The sequence below is a fragment of the Mus caroli genome, unplaced genomic scaffold (assembly GCF_978045245.1).
Source record: "Mus caroli unplaced genomic scaffold, Mus_caroli_1 scaffold_6, whole genome shotgun sequence".
Lineage (NCBI taxonomy): Eukaryota > Metazoa > Chordata > Mammalia > Rodentia > Muridae > Mus > Mus caroli.
The window spans coordinates 111904721-111923046 of NW_028227261.1; the positions used below are offsets into that span (position 1 = coordinate 111904721).

At 51.9% G+C, this 18326-nt stretch overlaps 2 protein-coding genes across 3 annotated transcripts; one reads left to right on the forward strand and one right to left on the reverse strand.

Moving 5' to 3' along the window:
- Positions 1 to 4916: 4916 nt before the first annotated feature.
- Positions 4917 to 10961, forward strand: Tesk1 (testis associated actin remodelling kinase 1). The gene is made up of 10 exons (XM_021159831.2): positions 4917 to 6307; positions 6452 to 6573; positions 6700 to 6748; positions 7282 to 7428; positions 7754 to 7836; positions 7998 to 8088; positions 8237 to 8320; positions 8442 to 8531; positions 8652 to 8781; positions 9493 to 10961. The coding sequence occupies exons 1-10, from the start codon at positions 6104 to 6106 to the stop codon at positions 10377 to 10379; spliced, it is 1887 nt and encodes a 628-aa protein (XP_021015490.1). The 5' UTR covers positions 4917 to 6103; the 3' UTR covers positions 10380 to 10961.
- On the reverse strand, positions 10684 to 17465 carry Cd72 (CD72 molecule). Of its 2 annotated transcripts, none has more exons than XM_021159833.2 (9): positions 17333 to 17465; positions 17128 to 17235; positions 16523 to 16594; positions 15950 to 16039; positions 15178 to 15510; positions 12932 to 13083; positions 12330 to 12406; positions 11155 to 11310; positions 10684 to 10933 (listed from the first exon to the last, which is right to left on the reverse strand). In XM_021159833.2, exons 1-8 carry the CDS (start codon positions 17412 to 17414, stop codon positions 11160 to 11162), a joined length of 1065 nt encoding a protein of 354 aa, XP_021015492.1. In that variant the 5' UTR covers positions 17415 to 17465; the 3' UTR covers positions 10684 to 10933; positions 11155 to 11159. The 2 variants fall into 2 exon arrangements, with proteins under 2 accessions (XP_021015492.1, XP_021015491.1); XM_021159832.2 differs by having other exon boundaries at positions 12330 to 12427.
- Between the last annotated feature and the right edge of the window lie 861 nt (positions 17466 to 18326).

Genomic DNA, 18326 nt, shown 5'->3' on the forward strand with positions numbered 1-18326 from the left:
CTTAATGACAAAGTGGCCTTATTCTGTCTCAGTGAGGGTACAGTCCGTCATGGTGAGGAAGTCAGGGCAGCGGGACGAAGGGCTCTCCCTCTTCAGCAGACCGAGTCAAGGCTCACCTCACAGGTGTGCCTGGAGCCTTGCCTCCTAGATGATTCCAGACCCTACAAATGGACTGCTAACATCAACCATCACAGAAGACAATGCTAACAGTATTGAAAACAAGTTTCATGATTTGGGCAATTTATCTTCTAGTAGTATGATAATTTCACTTTTTCATATGTGTGGTATTCATGTGTCTATGCATGTCTTACGTGTATGTTGGCCCCTGTGTGTGGGGGGGGTGGGGTGGGGGTTGCAACCGCATGTAGAGACCTGAGGCTGATGTGGATCATCATTCTGGATCAGTCTTTCACTTTTATCCACCGAGGCAGGGTCTCTCAATCAAGCCCAGAGCTGTCCAACATAGCTAGTCAGCTTGGTAGACAGCTTGCTCTAAACGTTCCTGTTTGGCTGCCACGCCCAAAGGTCACAGAGAGCAGAACTCCCATAAGTATGCTTTCCAGCTCTCTGACCTCTGAGCGTTCTCCCTACAGTGAGATTTTAACCTGCATTATCTAACATTCCTTCCCTATCATATTATAGACACAACTGAAACACAACATGTTAGCACCTGTTAATCTAGATGAAGGATACACATTTTCATAATAAACACACTGGGAGAGGTTGTTTTGAAGGAGGCAGCCATCGACTATATTCAGTTACCTGCTCTTCCAAAGGTCAACTATCTATTCCTAGTACTAATCTTTGGGTATAAATGAGATTTCTCTTTTAACAAAGGAAAATCACTGTGCAAATAGCTGATACCAGTTCCAGTCTAGATATGTACAAAATAAACATTTTCTAAGATAAAACATGTCTTATAAAACGTCAGGAAGCTGAAAGCGTTAAGGTATACCTCTAATCCCAGCCCGCAGGAGGAAGTCAGGGGGATCAAGAGTTCAAGGCTAGCCTCAATGACATAGCAAGTTCAAGGCTAGCCTGGGCTATAAGGGACCCTGACATTTTAAAAAGGAGAGAAGGGGCAGGAAGGGAGGGACAGAGAATGTGCAGGGGAGGGGGAAGGTAGGAGGGGGGAAAGAGAAGAAAGGACATAGTAAGAAAGTTGGAAAGCTGTCTTAGGGGTTTTTGTTGTTGTTGTTGTTGTCTCTGCCATTGACTATGGCAGACTATTTGGGTCATGGCTCTGGAAGATGGGTTTGATGGTTTGTATGTGCTCCGCCCAGGGAGTGCCATTATTAGGAGGTGTGGCCCTGTTGGCGTAGGTGTGTCACCGTGGGTTATAATACCCTGGTCCTAGCTGCCTGGAAGTCAGTCTTACTAGCAGCCTTCAGATGAAGATATAGAACTCTCAGCTCCTCCTGCATCATGCCTGCCTGGATGCTGCCATGTTCCCGCCTTGATGATAATAGACTGAACCTCTGAACCTGTAAGCGAGCCCCAATTGAATGTTGTTCTTATAAGAGTTGCCTTGGTCATGGTATCTGCTCACAGCAGTAAAACCCTAACTAAGACATTGGGAATTCCAAGAACATGGTGTCGTCATCTGGCAGGGTCACACCACTGCTTTCTAACATGCTGGACAGTGAGAACACAGGAAACGAGATGGGGACTCTCAGGATGGATCTGTCCTTTCATGAAGAACCCGTCCTCAGATGACAGCATCAGGACATTCGTGAGGGCAGTACCACTGAGAGCTAATTGTTCCTATCTTCTCTCAAGTGTCAGTCCCACCCCCTCAATAGCAGTTTAAATGGCAATTAAAATTTGGCATGTATGTCCAAGGTAACATGCACACCATAGCGAAGCCCATGTCAAAAGAGCCTGGTCAACCTAGGGAGGTTCCCAGTGACCAAGGTAAAACAGGTGCCACTTGAGCGGCCAACTCCTGAGCATGGCAGGGTTTCCAGGCTAGGAAACCAACAGTATCTGAAACTGATAACATTTATCCAGATTTTCCTATGAATTGTATCTCTGGATGACAAATAGTTTACATGGAAACTGGGTTAGTTTTTGTCAAAAACCAAGCCCCGAGGAAATCCCATCTGTAGGATTAATTCTGGCTCCGGGTTTCGGTGGTTTCTGTCTGTCTGGTGAGGAGATGCAACTGCAGTCCCCACCACAGCATCGTCCCTCATGGAGAGGGGAGAGAGAGAGAGAGAGATCTCCCCATGCGGTAGGCTTTCCCTTGATCCCTGAGGCCCCAGACTCGGATGGTGCCACACACATCCTACATGTGTCTTTCCCTAAGAATTGTCTCTGGGGGGCAAGACACCCTAAGGTCCTTTACTAACACAGGTACTTCTCATGTCACTAAAGTTGACAAAATTAACTATCAAAGGAAAGAGGTATCCCCCGCTCCCTGCAGAAAAGTGGAACCCAGGGCAGGCACTTTACTCCCCAGCTATATGCACTCAGTCCAAAAAGTTTTTTTGGTTTTTTTTTTTTTGAGGCAGCATCTCAATGTACAGCTCAGTTTAGTCCCAAAATCCTTCTGCCTCTGTGTCCTGAATGCTGGTATTCTATATGTGTACCATTATGCTCCAATACATCATCATCATAATACAGAGCCTAGAGAGATGGCTCGACTGTTACAAACACTGGCTGCTCTTCCAGAAGACCAGGTTCAATTCCCAGCACCCACATGGAGACTTACAGCCATCTGTGACTCCAGTTCCAGGGGATCCAGCATCCTCTTCTGGCCTCTGTGGGTAGCAGGCATGTACACTGTGCACTGATATACATGCAGGCAAAACATACATGCACGTAAAGTTAACAAAAATTGGTAACTAATAATGGGAAAGATGGAGACTAGGTTAGCAATTTTAAAAGATTAAAAGCTGCTCCAGAAGCAAACCAAGGGTCTCACTTAGATTCTGATCAGAGTAGACAGTTTTGAAAACCCAACATAAAGAAAAATGTGAACTTGATATTAAGAAATTATTGTTTGGTTTGGCTTGATTAAAAAAAAAAAGTTCTTGCTCTGTAGCCTAGCCTGACCTCAAACTCATGATCCTCCTGCCTCAGCCTCCTGAGCACTGAGATCATAGGTCTTCATCTGACTTTTATTAGTTCCACAGTTTTATTGTTTATTACTGTGTGTGTGTGATGTGAGCAGACACACACGTCAGGACACGTATGTGGAGGTCAGAGGTAAGTCTGTGGAGTTGGTGCTCTCCCCCCCCCTTTGCCTGCATCCCAGGCTTCAAGCTCAAGTCGTCAAGTCTTTTATTAGTTTTTAAAGGCACAACAATGTTGTGGTAGATATTATGTGGGGGTTTCTACTCCACCTTAGATCATTTTCCTCCCAACTAAAAGACACAAACCTTTATAATAAACCTTAACAGCACTAGAGTTGGGCAGATGTCAACCCTCTGGGCTATTTTTGTCTGCTTTCTTGTCAATAACCCCCAAGACATCACTTGTCACACACATTCCACCTAGGCCACTCCCACTCCTGGTGGCCAGGTGCTCACAATCCACACCACCCCATGGCGACTTCTCCACCCTCCCTTCCTTCTCTCCCCTCTCTGTGCCTGAGAACATAAGCCCAGGAACCTTCAGCCCCACCTACCTCTTCTGCCCAGCTATAGGCTGTAGGCATCTTTACTAACCAATCATGAATATACAAGAGCTGGTATAGTTGAGGACCTGCTTGTCTTGGAGCAACCAGGTCATGGGATACAGTTTTTAGCATTTGAATACACAGCCGCAACAGACCAACCCACTACACAACAATGACACTACGATTTAATGAAGATTCCTTTTTCTAATCAGTGGTAAAATAATGCCATAGCTATGCATCAAATAACTGGGTGCAGGGACAGACATGTGGACAAAACATGTGGACATGAGTTACTTCCAGAATAGTCACAGGCCCAGAGGGTATCTGAAAGCAGGTATATTTACATGAGAAAGAAGGGAGTGTGCGCATGCGTGCTCCCTGAGTGACAGTATATCCTCCCTGTGACCATCATTATTGCTGGCTGATGATAATCTACCTCCTACCCTCAACAGCTTTTCCACCTGAACTTTTAAAAACTGGTGACATCATCCAGTTTTAAACCTTGATAGAAACCTAACGATGAACCTGGCTGCTGCACTCCCCCAACACACACACAGCTTCTCAAGCGCATTAACATTCCCTCCTCTCTTTTACTAGTGTATCCTAGCTCAGTCTTTCATCCCCAGCAGAGGGAACCACCACACAGCCTTCTTCCTAAACACTCCCTCTCATCATAACCACCACAGCACCCTTCCTAAATACACACACACAATTCAGCATAAAACTATTGTCACAGGCATTGATCCTCAAAATGACTAATGGGACAGACTCCAGTGTCGGTTAAGCTTACTACAGTGAGGGTATCCTACAGGTACAAATTCCGAGTGTCTTCAGACCTTGCACAAACTATGGAAAATAAAATCCTGCCAGGAGGGGTAGCATATGTTTGTAATCCCAGCACAAAGTGGTATGGTGTGGTATGAATCCAAAGCCAGCATGGGCTACAGGGCAAGACCGTTTCAATCTCTACACAAAAGATTACAAATAGGTTCTCAGAATTAACTCTAATTTAATGCGATGGGTATGTTTTGCTGATACCAGAGTCCCTGGGGAAAATAACACGCATTGGCCTACTCTGCTTTTCTAGAACAACTGTGCATGGCTGTTCTCTCTCCAAACCTGAATGATTCCCTTATACGGTGCACTCTCAAGACGGCCTTGCACATTCAGCCTGCCCTCACTCCATTCCGCCGCGAGGTGGCAGAAGGCTCACGGATGCCAGACCTCTGCCGGGATCCAGTGACGTCACGCAACCCTAGCGACGATTGGCTACCTTCCCGATGACCTTGAGGGGAGGAGTCCGTGGCAGAGCCGGAAACAACGGCAACAGCGAAAGCCACGTCCCGAGACCGGGCGTGCGCACTCGGAGGATCCCAACCGCTGTTGAGGCCTCTGCACCTCCTCCTCTGGCCTGAGGGGGCACACTGGCGTCTACCGACGCGGGGCGCAACCTGCCGAAAGGGGTCACACCGCTGGGCGCTAGCGAGGGGAGGAGTCACCTTGAGAGGAGGGGTCACAATGACTAGCCGAGTCACTCTGCCAGGTCTCTTTTAGTGAGAGGAACACAAAGAGGAGGGGGTGCAGCACTGAGGGGCTCGGGGAACACACGGATGTGGCAGTGTCATCCGTAGGAAAGGTCCCCCGAAGGAGAGCGGGCTCCGAGGGGCAGCGGCCTTTGAGGGGGCGGGATCCTGCCGAGGGCGGGGCCTCCTTGCAGGTGCAGGCGTCTCCGAAGAGAGGGTTATTAGGACAAAGAAGTAAGAGGGTGGTCACCGGATCGAGCGTCGGAATCTCTACTTAGGGGGATGGAGATGGAGTGAGAAGGAGTCGGGCAGGTCAGGGATACGAAGGCCAGAGGCTCCCTACAGCCCTGGATACTACGATCGGAGAAGACAGGTGTTAGCGAGCCCCGAGATTTAGGGTGTCGGGGTCAGAAGCCCCCCTGGACAGTCGGAGTCGGGCGCAGACCGGGCAGGCAGCGTGGTCGATCCGTGGAGCCCGGGGTGCAGGAGAATTCGCGCCGGCAGTCAACCCTCAAGTCGTCCTGTGATTCACGCCCCGGCCTACGCGCGGGGGAAGCACCTGAGGGGGCGTGGCCGGGCCGCAGCCCGGGCTCCAAGGAGTTAACCGCAGACCGGGCCCGGCCCCGCCCCGGGCAGGCCGCGCAGCCTGAGCCCGGCGGCGAAGCGGAGCAGCAGCCGCCCGCGGGGAGCCCGCCGCCGGCGCCCGGGAGCGCCGCCGCCGCCCGGCCCAGGCCCAGGCCCAGGCCCCGCGCAGAGCGGAGAGCCGCGGCGTTCCACCGGGCCCAACTCGCCGGCGCGGCGGGGGCGGGCCCAGGACCTTCCGCAGGTCCTCCAGGAGTCCACCGGGCGGGAGTCCCGGCCCCCGGGATCGGGTTGGGCCGGCGCCCATGGCGAGCGCGGCCTGCCCGGGTCCCGGGGATCCGGCCATGTGAAGCAGGCCGGGGCTGGGGGCCCGGCCATGGCCGGGGAACGGCCGCCGCTGCGGGGCCCCGGGCCCGGAGAGGCTCCGGGGGAGGGGCCGGGGGCCGCAGGCGGAGGCCCGGGCCGGGGCCGGCCCTCCTCCTACCGGGCCCTCCGCAGCGCCGTGTCCAGCCTTGCGCGTGTGGACGATTTCGACTGCGCAGAGAAGATCGGGGCCGGTTTCTTCTCTGAGGTCTACAAGGTAGGACCGGCAGAGAGGACAGAGGGGCGGGACCGAGCCTTGGACGGGAGGCTAGAACTTAGAGGCCCCGCAGCCTGGGTTAGAGATCCTTGAGCTAGCAGCCACCCAACCTGTCGGGCACACACCGAGCCTTGCTTCCCCCAGGTTCGGCACCGACAGTCGGGACAAGTCATGGTGCTGAAGATGAACAAGCTCCCCAGTAACCGGAGCAACACGCTAAGGGAGGTGCAGCTGATGAACCGGCTCCGGCACCCTAACATCCTCAGGTGAACGGCCTAGCCTCTTGCTGGACAGCTTGCTGGGCAGGAGGAAAAGTCCCTTGGGAAAGGAGGGAGATGCAGTGGAGCCCGGGCTCTTACAGCTTATCCTTTATCCTCCCCATCACCTTTCAGGTTCATGGGGGTCTGTGTGCACCAAGGGCAGCTGCACGCGCTTACAGAGGTAAGCATTAAGCATAGGCCAGGAAAGAGGGAAGGCACCACACCCCCAAGTGAGAGTGTCAGTGATCTTGGTGGGTCTGCTGGGAAATTAAAAAGAAGCCACCTGCCTGCCCAGAACCTCAGGACCTCCTCCAACTAACGGCTTCCTGAACTTCCCTGTGGGCAAACCACTTATTAGAATACTGGAGTTAGTCTGTGTATCTCTGCCGCCCAGAGAACTTTCTGCCATGATGGAGATATTTTGTATCTGGGTCCAATACAGGAGCCACTAGCTACACTAGCTACACGTGGAGTAGACTAAAACAAGAGCTGGTGTAACAAAAGAATGTCTGATTATATTTAAATGTATTGGATGACATAGTTGCACATAGTCCTACTGTGAGAGACAAGGCAGCCTAGTATATAAATGGGAACCTTAGAGCACAGACCCACCAACCCTTTTGACCTTTGTGAGCCTCCTGAGTGTCAACTGTCTTAGGAGTGGCAGGCACAGAGCACAGACATTCACTCCCCTTGTCTTTCCCCATGTCCCAGTATATGAATGGGGGCACCCTGGAACAGCTGCTCAGCTCCCCAGAACCCCTCTCCTGGCCAGTCAGGCTCCACCTAGCCCTGGACATTGCGCAAGGCCTACGGTACCTACACGCCAAAGGTGTGTTTCACCGAGACCTCACATCCAAGGTAGGCTGGCCAAGACGAGTGGAACGATTAAAGAGGGTTTGTGACTGTTAAGTTGTAATTGGCCTGTGGATATTGACATGTGGGTAGTAGATATGTTAGGATGTCAGGGTGCCAAGGTGTTGGAAACTATTAAAGAATGGGGACGGCAAGAGGGCTGGGGAATTGAGTACTGAGTGAGGTGATGATAATGACGTGCATTGGAGAACTGGGAGGGAAGGTTGGGGTAGTGCTTAGTGCTATAGTGACACAGGGCTTTGGGGTATATACTGGAAGACCAGAGAGCAGGGGACGAGTATGTGAGGATGCTTGTGTGTGTGTGTGTCAGAACTGTCTGGTCCGAAGGGAAGACCGAGGCTTCACAGCTGTTGTGGGTGACTTCGGACTGGCTGAAAAGATTCCTGTGTATAGGTAAGGTGAACACTCTTCTTACCCCAAGCCTCCCAGGGGTGCCCTATACATGAGTTGAACCCCCCAGGGGTATTCTCTGTGGATGGAGAGGAGGCTTGCCCCATCCCCTTTAGTTTGGGGGAGATGTCTGAACTGGAGATGTGACCACCCTGCCTCTGCAGGGAAGGGACAAGGAAGGAGCCCTTGGCTGTGGTGGGCTCCCCGTACTGGATGGCTCCAGAGGTGTTGCGGGGAGAGCTGTATGATGAGAAGGTAAGAGACCTTGAGATAGAGCCCCATTCAACAACCCTCCTATATAGATTTGGGAACCCCCAGCCTTCTCCCTTACCCCTCACTGCCACCCTTCCAACACAAGATAACCACTGACTCCTCCCCCTTGGCATGGTCCACCTACCTCCAGGCCGATGTCTTCGCCTTCGGGATTGTCCTCTGTGAGCTCATCGCCCGAGTGCCTGCAGACCCTGACTACCTACCCCGCACTGAGGTGAGGTAACCTCCGCTCTGGGTGCCTCAACCAAGAGGGGCTCTGTGAAGCTTGATCCTCACAAGGGACACATGGAGAGCCCACTAAAGGCTAACTGGCAGCCCCTCCTCTGTCCCCACAGGACTTTGGCCTGGATGTGCCTGCTTTCCAAACTTTGGTGGGAAATGACTGTCCACTACCTTTCCTGCTTCTGGCCATCCACTGCTGCAGCGTAAGTGTCACCCCTTCCCTGACCACATCCGTGAGTTGTCTTCTAAGACTGGGGAGAGAATGGTGGAAACTCACTGTCTTCATGAGCCCTGAGCGAAGCTGCCCTGTCTTTATCCATCAGATGGAACCCAGCACCCGGGCCCCTTTTACTGAAATTACCCAGCACCTGGAACAGATCCTGGAGCAGCTGCCTGAGGCCACACCCCTCGCCAAGACGCCCCTCGCCAAGGCTCCCTTGACATACAATCAGGGTGAGTGAGCATGACCTTGACACCAGCAGAAGTCCTGCCTCTACTGAGAGTCAGTTCTCTGGACGAGGCTAATTGGATCTCTGAGTTAAAAAGGTGGGAAGTCAGGTGGGATGGAGAGGCATCTCACAGAAGATGGTTTTCATTGCTAGAGCCAAAGGCAGCAGAGGGAGGAAAGAAAAAGTAGGTAGAAAAGCGGAAAGGACGGGCTGGTGAGATGGATCGACGGGTTCAGGCATTTGTATAAGGACTTCTAAGCTCTACATCATGGAAGCAGAAAACTGACTCCTGAAAGATGTCCTCTGACCTCCGACCTCCATGACAACTTTAGTGTCCTGCGGTTCATAGTTCACACACGTGTTCATACAGACACATGAAATACTTTTTTTAAGTAAACAAGGTAGCTGGAAATAACAACTGTCCCTTCCAGAGCCCCTATAGGACTTCCTTTCTTTTTTTTTTTTTTTTTGGTTTTTCGAGACAGGGTTTCTCTTTATAGCTCTGGCTGTCCTGGAACTCACTTTGTAGACCAGGCTGGCCTCGAACTCAGAAATCCGCCTGCCTCTGCCTCCCGAGTGCTGGGATTAAAGGCGTGCGCCACCACGCCCAGCAGGACTTCCTTTCTTAAGCTCTTGTCCCACCACCTTCCTGGAGATTCAGGGCCTCAGCTTGGAGCAGATGCTGGGAACAGTGATGAGACCTCTCTTTCTACAGGGTCTGTTCCAAGAGGAGGTCCCTCTGCCACACTTCCCAGGCCAGACCCCCGGCTCTCCCGAAGCCGGTCAGACCTCTTCCTGCCACCTTCGCCAGAATCACCCCCCAGCTGGGGGGACAATCTAACACGAGTCAACCCCTTCTCACTGCGGGAAGACCTCAGGGGTGGCAAGATCAAGCTGCTGGACACACCCTGCAAGCCGGCCACTCCACTGCCCCTGGTTCCACCATCACCACTGACCTCTACCCAGCTGCCCTTGGTGACCACTCCAGACATCCTGGTCCAGCCTGAGACCCCTGTCCGCCGCTGTCGCTCACTACCTTCATCCCCTGAGCTCCCCCGACGGATGGAGACTGCACTGCCAGGTCCTGGCCCTTCCCCCGTGGGCCCCCCGACTGAGGAGAGGATGGACTGCGAGGGCAGCAGCCCTGAGCCAGAGCCCCCAGGCCCGGCTCCCCAGCTGCCTCTGGCTGTGGCCACTGACAACTTCATCAGTACTTGTTCCTCAGCCTCGCAGCCCTGGTCTCCTAGATCAGGACCTCCCCTCAACAATAACCCCCCTGCTGTGGTGGTGAACTCCCCACAAGGGTGGGCTAGGGAGCCCTGGAACCGGGCACAGCATAGCCTTCCCCGGGCAGCAGCCCTGGAGCGGACAGAACCCTCACCGCCTCCATCAGCTCCCCGGGAGCAGGAGGAGGGGCTGCCCTGCCCTGGCTGCTGCCTTGGCCCCTTCAGCTTTGGCTTCCTATCCATGTGCCCCCGCCCTACCCCAGCTGTTGCCCGCTACCGCAACTTGAACTGTGAGGCGGGCAGTCTTCTCTGCCACCGAGGGCATCATGCCAAGCCACCCACACCCAGCCTGCAGCTGCCTGGGGCACGCTCTTAGCAGTGAGGCCTGTGAGCTCAGGCTTCCAACCTTGGCCTTCGGGATACCCTGTAAGGACAGTGCACTTGCTGGACAATGCCAGCCCCAGATGGGCTGACTAGCTCTTCTCCCCGTATAGGGGAGCTTCAGCATGGTCTCAATGGACAGAGCACCTCCTAGCCGACCCCTGGGTTCGCTGTCCCATTGGGATCACCGAACTAGACACAGCATTGCTGACACACAGGACTAACACGTGCAAAGTATTTAAAAATATTTCAATAAAACTGCCTGGCTGGCTCCGGGCCATCCATCCACTCAGCGGAGCGCCCTCCCCTGACCCATCTCTAGTTTGGGAAGTTCTTAAGGAAGGTCAGGTCTTTTCTGGAGGCTTCTTTACTCTTCCCAAGAGTAGTCCAGTTTCTGGAGCAGCTTTCAAGCAAGCAGCAGGTCGCCAGATCAGAATCAGCCCTTAGCTGGGCATGCCCAAGAGTGAGGGAGTGCTGGAGGAATTAGCAGTCTTAAAAATTGGCAGGCCGTAGGTTAAGGATGTAGGTCACAAGGTCTTGTTCAAGTGTCTGGAAAATAAAGCATCAGTGAGCTTCAGTTGACTGTCATTAGCTCTCATCCTATGTCCCCAGTTCCTCTTCTGTTCCAGGCCACATCTGTCCCCATGCCCTGCCCAGCCCAGCCCTATGTAAGCAGACTGAGACACTGAAGGTGATGGATGTGACAGATGAGGGGACAAATTTTCCCTCTTGTCTTCTGTCCACACACCCATGCCTAATCTCTTGCTTACCCGTTTCAGTTCAGATGGATCCCATCAGGAAACCTGAAAGCCTCCGACTCACAAATGCAGGGGTGAGGCTCTGCACACTCGGAAAATGTTCTTTTCCACTTCTGGTAATATTTTTGTATCTTGTCACAATATAGGCTTTGAGAGTCAGAGCCATACCTGGTAAACAGAGTTGGGATACACTTTAGACCCCTGCAAGCCCCTCCCTTCCCCTTGCTCTTTGCAAAACCTAGTCTAAATTCTAGCTCCTGCTAGGCCCACATGGTTCAGGAACAGGTTTCTGAACTAAAGCTTCCAGAGGCCTTAAGACCACAGAGGAAAACTGCACGTAAGGAGCTAGGTGTGATGGTGCACACATTTAATCCCAGCACTCAGGAGTCATACATAGACCTCAAACTCCATGGAACATGAGGCAGTCACCCTGACTTGGGGTTCCTGGAGCAAAACTGCAGCAGCTCTGCTTTCCTGAGAGAGTTCTAGTGCCCCAGTTGGCGTAGACTGAGCGAGTTTGGGCAGCCTGTCAAGGCTTAGTGAGGTCAATGCCAGCACTCCTCTGGCTGAGAAACCTGGCTGAAATCTCTTCTCTCTGCCTAATTTGTTTTTATTTTTAGAGATGTGGTAAGGGGTCTTTCTGCATAGCCCACACTGGCCTTAACTCACAATCCTTCTTCAGCTCCAGAGTGCTAGGATTACAGGAATATGCCATCATAATTGGGGGGGGGGGGTCAAGACAGGGTTTCTCTGTATAGCCCTGGCTGTCCTGGAACTCACTCTGTAGACCAGGCTGGCCTCGAACTCAGAAAGCTGCCTGCCTCTGCCTCCCAAGTGCTGGGATTAAAGGCATATGCCACCACTGTAATTTTTTTAAGTAAGCACTAGAGACCTCTAGGCACTATGGATGTAATATGGGATAAGAATGCAGGTCAGTGAGATGGCAACGGCTAGCAGGTAGGACTACAGCCTGGGTACAGTCCCTGAGACCCACACGGTAGACAACTGACTCCCACAAGCTGTCCTCTGCCACATGGCACCCCTCTCCCAACACATTTTGTTTTTAATATCTTAAACAGTTGTTAATCAAGTAGAAGAAACAAGAAACCACAATACTGATTGGTGGAGGAGTTTTGGGAGCAGGGCTTAAGGAAGTAATATGCATTTATGAGAGACTGAGTTAATACCTCCACTTCTTGCTCATCTGTATCCAATATGATTTCGAACGATCTAGCAACTCCTCTAAGCCGCTGGGCAGAGAAACCTGGGGGGCATCAGAGAGGTACTGAAGAACAATGAGAATATGGAGTAAAATGGGGGCACCCTAGGGGCCTGTGAATTTCACTTAGCTCGAGGCCACACCCATTTACTACATGAATTAATTGCTCCCAAATCCTTCCAGTGCTGCAGACACAGGCTCACTCTCCACCTCCAAGCAGGGTAAGAATTTGAAGTGAACTTCCAGAGTGTCGGGGTTGGCACTCTGCCTGAGAGGAGCCAATGAAGACTTAAGCAGTCAAGACGTAAGCCAGCAAGCCAAGACACAGACTGAAGTGGAGATGGCTCAGACACTTCAGCTCTCACCGATGCTAAGCAATGGGAGCCATGGGATAACACGGGACTGAAAGCTACTGCCACACTTACTGGCTAATAGTGTGACTTCCGTATCTGTTCTGGGGAAGCAGTGCAAACCATGGCATGTGTGCAGATGTGCACTGCCAGTCCCGACTCGATGACACACACCCCTTTAAATACCTCCATCTCAAAATACAGATAAGGCCATGCTTACTTCATAGTAATACTTAGAAGGTTCATCGAATGCTGCCAGTTTGGAGGACAGAGATGTGCAGTAGTTTCGGCTCTCCTCCAGACTTCTGAGGGTATGTGAGATGTAAAAACACCTTTCCTGATATTGAACCCATCCGCATGGACAGCAGGTGTCTACAAAGCAGAAAGAATGACAGCCACAACCCTTGGGATAATAAAGTGACCAACTGGCCAGCTGGTTGTTAACGATAGTCCCTAAGGTCTACTCTCCATCAAGTCTCCATCAGCTTTAGCCCTTGATCTTTACCATCTTTTTACCTCTTCTGGAAACATTTTATGTCTTCACAATATGGGGAGATTTTTCTAGTGGAATTAGTTTTACTATCCTTGGTTTCTGAAAGATTAAAATCTGCCCTAACACTAGGCAACCTTGCCTAGCTCCCATATTGATCAGTTCATTCATTCATTCATTCATTCATTCACTCATTCATTCCATTTAAACCCTAACACATCTTCACAGAACATTCAGAGCTTTGCCACACACATCCAGCCCATGGCCACATCTCTCTCTACAACTCTGTAAGCAGACAGACTTGGTTCTACTTAAAAATGCCTATCTCTGTTCTTTTCTGGCTCATCTTTAAGAAATAAAATCCTTCTTCAACATCCCACTCCACTCTTGATCACAATCACCTCTTATCAGACCTAATTCCAACACTCAGAAATCATTCCCAATCCACCGCCTGACTCTCTCTCTCTCTCTCTCTCTCTGTATATCTGTCTGTCTCTGTCTGTTTCTCCCTGTCTCTCTTCTCTCCCTGTCTCTCCTCTCTCTCTTCTTTCCCTCCCCCCCCCCATCTACATTTTCTTACATCTCCATCCAGCCTCTCCCATTTTTCTGCACTGTGGCAACTTAAAGGAAAAATTTTTTTTTAATTTGGTGTGACTGATTTGAAGAGAGTGAGAGAATAAGAAACATGCTCAAAGGTAGGCAGGGCCTTGAAAAACATGTTAATGAGAGGGGGTGTGGCCTAGGCCGGACTCAATTTCTTCATCCTCCTGCCTTAGCTTCTTAGATGCTGAAGTTATGTGCCACCATGTCTGTCTCAAGATTTTATTGTTCTATTAAGAGGAAGAGAACACTAATGTTGACTTTCACATCAGGAGTTGTGCTCGCTCTCTCTCCAAATCTGTGTCTGGGCACAGGCTGAGTGTACTATGCTCCGTTATTGCTTAGATAACTAATGAGAATGGCATGGCCTAGGCAGGGACAGCGTGATCAGATTTATGGTTGTGAAGGATTCCCTATAACTAGGGTTGGGTCAGTGGTTAGAGCACTTGCCACAGAAGCATGAGAACCAAACCTGGGTGGAGGCTTGAGTGAGAAGGCCCTCAGAGGCTCAGCTATTTGAATGCTTGCTCCCCAGTTGTTACAACTGTTTGGGAAGGACTAGGAGGTGTGGCCTTGTGGAAGGAGGTGGGGCCAGGCTAGGGTTGAGGTTTCAAAAACCCCTGCTTCTCACAGTGTGCCCTCTCTGTCTCCTGCTTGTGGATCAAGATGTGAGCTCTCAGCTGTTCCTGGCTCCACCATCATGGACTCTAACCCTCTGAAACCACAAACCAATTAAACATTTATAAGTTGCCTTGGTCGTGGTGTTTTATCACAGCAATAGAAAAGTAACTAAGACGCCAAGTAAATGCCAAGTGAGCGGAAGGCAGGGTCAGAGAATCCTCACCAAAAGCTGGCTATAGCCATATTGATGAGCTCTGTGTTTGATTGAGATTCCCTGCCTCAGTGAAGAGTCTCTTCATTGACCTGTGCACGCACAAACACATGAGTGCAAAACACACTTGCATGCACAGAGGGGTTGGGGGAGAAGAGAGGCACACATTTACACATAGGACTCAGAGAAAACAGGAGCTTAAGAAAATGAGAGCTAAGGACAGATGCCTGTAATCTTGCTATCGGAAGATAGCAAGTCCCTGATCACTGATCGTCTGGATGCCCCCTGAATCAGAAAGATTTGGACAATGTGAAGTGAGTCACTGGAGACAGCTTCCTCTTCTCTTCCCATTAATGATCTGCCATAGAGCTGAGTGCACCCCCATAAATCCAATGTGCAGCTTGGTCCTCATCAATAACCGAGTTCACATAGCCCAGAAACAACTCACTGACTTCTGAGAGCTAGACAAACCCAGCCACTTAGAGACTCCTAGTCCATCTCCCATTGGCCACCAGCCCCATCTCCCTGATCCCAGAGCAGATACCTGATGAATCAGAGAAGAAGCGCCTCAGTGTCTCCCGAGTGCTTGTCAACCTCTGGTCCAGGTCCTTCCTCCGCTCCTCCTCGTTTCTCAAGTTCTCCTTCATCTTTGCTCTCTCAGCCTGGCAGGCTTGTAGTTGCTGCTCAGCGTCCTCGTGAGTCCTCTGCTTCTCCTGTAATGTGTCCTGGCTCGAGATCAGCTCTCTCTGAGCCTTCTGAAGCTCCACCTCCTTCTGCCCCAGCTGACTTATCTTCTCCCTGAGCTGCTGCTGCAGGCTGCTATTGGTGGCTTCCCAAATCCTGGTCCCCTCCTGGAACTGCCGAGACACCTGCAGATCTGTTTGGCAGAGACTGTTTGGAGAGACTGTTGGGAGTAGCACCTGCATCCCAATCCAGGGAAGGCTGAGATAGGAGGACAGCAAATTCGAGGCCAGCCTGGGCTACATATGGAGACCCTTGTTGGGGGTGACAGGTGCTGCAGGGAGACTTGAGTGCACTTCCTCCAGCTGTACCCCAGTGCTCTAAGACTTCAGCATCAACCTTTTCTACTTCTTGAAACTTCCTGTATCATGTCCTGAACTTAAGATCTGGCTGCCTGGAGTTTAAGGAACCCTGAACTGCTGGTCAGGATAAGAAGGCAGGAGCACTCCAGGGTAGTCCCAGCTGGAAACCAGACCCAAAAGCCAAGGATGTTGGGACAGTGTCTTTGAGCTAAGGAAAGGCCACTTGGTGGGAGAGAAGGGAAGGTGTTTAGAATGAGTGGTCCCCATACTCACAGCGAACTCCCAGGCAGATGACAGCCACCCCTAACATCAGACAGGACACGAGAAGGCCAAGCAAGAAGTATTGCAAGCAGACTGTAGGACCTTAGGGGACAGGGATGATAGGCAGTCAGCTTCTGGAAGCTACAGTGAGAGAAAATGAAAGCATTCCTAAGCAGATTTTGTTGTAGGTAGTAAGTGCTGGGGACAGACACTGGCCAAAAGGATTGGGGGTGGGGGGGGAGGGCTTTACCTGGCTGAAGAAACTAAATTTCATACAGGGAAGGAACCTGGAGGCACGTGACTAGACCATCCGAACAGGGGAATTGTGATCTGGGACTCCAAGTGGGAACAATCGCTACCGGGATGGGGTAGGTAGTGGAGTGGCTGGGCTAACGTGGAAGTCCCAAAGGCTCGTCTGGCACGGGGCAGAACCCAGCCCCACCTCTCCAGAATGCACATGAGTACTTAATGCCTGATGTTCCCATGCCCTGCGCCCTCCGGGCGGGCAGCTGGTGAATGGCACGCTGGGGCTGCGGGGGGGGGGGGGGGAAGGTGGGGGCGAGAAGGAGGGGTAAGAATACGCACAGCGGGGAATCTGCCCGAGAGCAGACGACTTCACAGAGCTCCAGGTCGCAGTTGGTTGCTCTAACCCGACTCCTGTGGAAGGGGAGCGCCCGAAGTGAGGACGGAAAGTCCCTGTAACCTCCCTTCTCTCCAGCCCCACGCCACGCTGAGACCCTAGTCTGTCCTGAGCTAAGTGCCGTGGAACAGCCGCATCACTCCCTGGACTTCATCTGCTACCCCTGGGGCACTCGTCCCTGTCGCCTTCGGAACTTTTGGGATGAACTCAGCTCTCTTCTTGCTTGTCCCCAGAAGAGCCACGCCAGGAAGTCCTCCATAGAAAGTCCTTCTTGGGCTCTCTCTTCCTTATCATTTTCTTAGGGTCCTTTGTCGGTGACCCTTCGTACTTCTACCATGTCCTCCCCACTCCTGTTTTCCACTGAAACCGCTCTCACACCGGGCTGCCCGGATCCTGAAAACCCAGCTAACTGTGAGCACCTCCCACTCCTCCTCCCCTTGGCTCTCTGACATCTCTTTCTCAGAAATAGCCCTGCTTCTTTCTCCAAGACTGCTCTGTACTCCCTGGATGAAGACACTCTCTGTAGGCGTCCCTGGTCCTCCATGCCTACCTGCTTTGTCCGCTAGTACAGGGGAAGCCAAGCCTGGTGACCCTCCTGGGACTGGAGACACTTGCACATTCTCATAGGTGAGTTCCCCATCTTCATAGGCCTCACAGTCTGGAAAGGAAAAAAGCTCCAAAGTTGGAGTCTGGAGTGAGGTCTGTGGAGTGGGGATGGAATATAATGGGGGGTGGGGGGAGCAAGCAGGACTTACCCTGTCCTAGATGGTTAGATGCGCTGTTCTTCAGGGGCACTTTCACAAAGCGCAGGTCTGCATACGTGATAGTGTCAGCCATAGCCCTGGGCGCCTCTGCTTCACAGTCTTCCAGCTAATCCACTGGTCCACACCTCCCTGGCCCCTCTCCTCTCTTCAGCATTGAGTTCTCTGTGCCACTGTAAGGCTCAGCCCTTTGCGCTGTGACGCCAAGTCATAAAAGAGGAAGAAGGTCTTTGGCAGATGGACTCAATGAAGCAGAGAGGTCCTTGGGTTGGAGCCAAAGGCCAGAGAGGGACGCTGGGGTCCAAAATACAGGCACTGAAGCTAGCCTGGACCTGTGTCCAGCCAGAGCCCCCTCCTCCTGCATCCTAGACCCACTTTAGCCTCCTCAGTGCTTAAGATCCTCATACCAGTCCCCGTGTGTTCCCTGGTTGGCCACTTCCTGCTGACTGCCATTCACTGAGACCCATCAATGCATAGTTGGGACTCTGGCTCTTAACTGACCCAGGACATCACCCCAATCACTACTCCAGGTTGCAGCTCCGTCCTCAACCATCAGATTTGGGGTTCCTACCATGGAGCCTCTGCATGGAGTGCTCCTGAGGTAAACCTGACGCCTCCCCTCCCGCTTGCTGAGCTGTCAGCCTGAAGCCATCCCTGGGAATCTGACAGCTTTTGGGAGGCTGCAAGGGAGGCAGGAACAAGCTGGGTTTCCTCTATGAGCATCCCAGATTCTCCACTTCATAGCTTTTCCCTGCTGTCTACCTGACCATGCCGGCGAGTAGCTGTCCCCTCCCCATGCCCATCTTTCCTTGATATCCTGTGGTGTCCTCTGTGTTCCCACATCAGAGCCTATCAGGAATCAGCATCCACTTGGAGCAGCTCTGGGCTGAGCTAAAGGTCTAGCCTGGAGCAACAGTAGTTCTCACACACCCTTCCAGAGAGGAAAGAGAGGAAACAGTGAGTGTGAGATTCAGTACAGGATATGGTG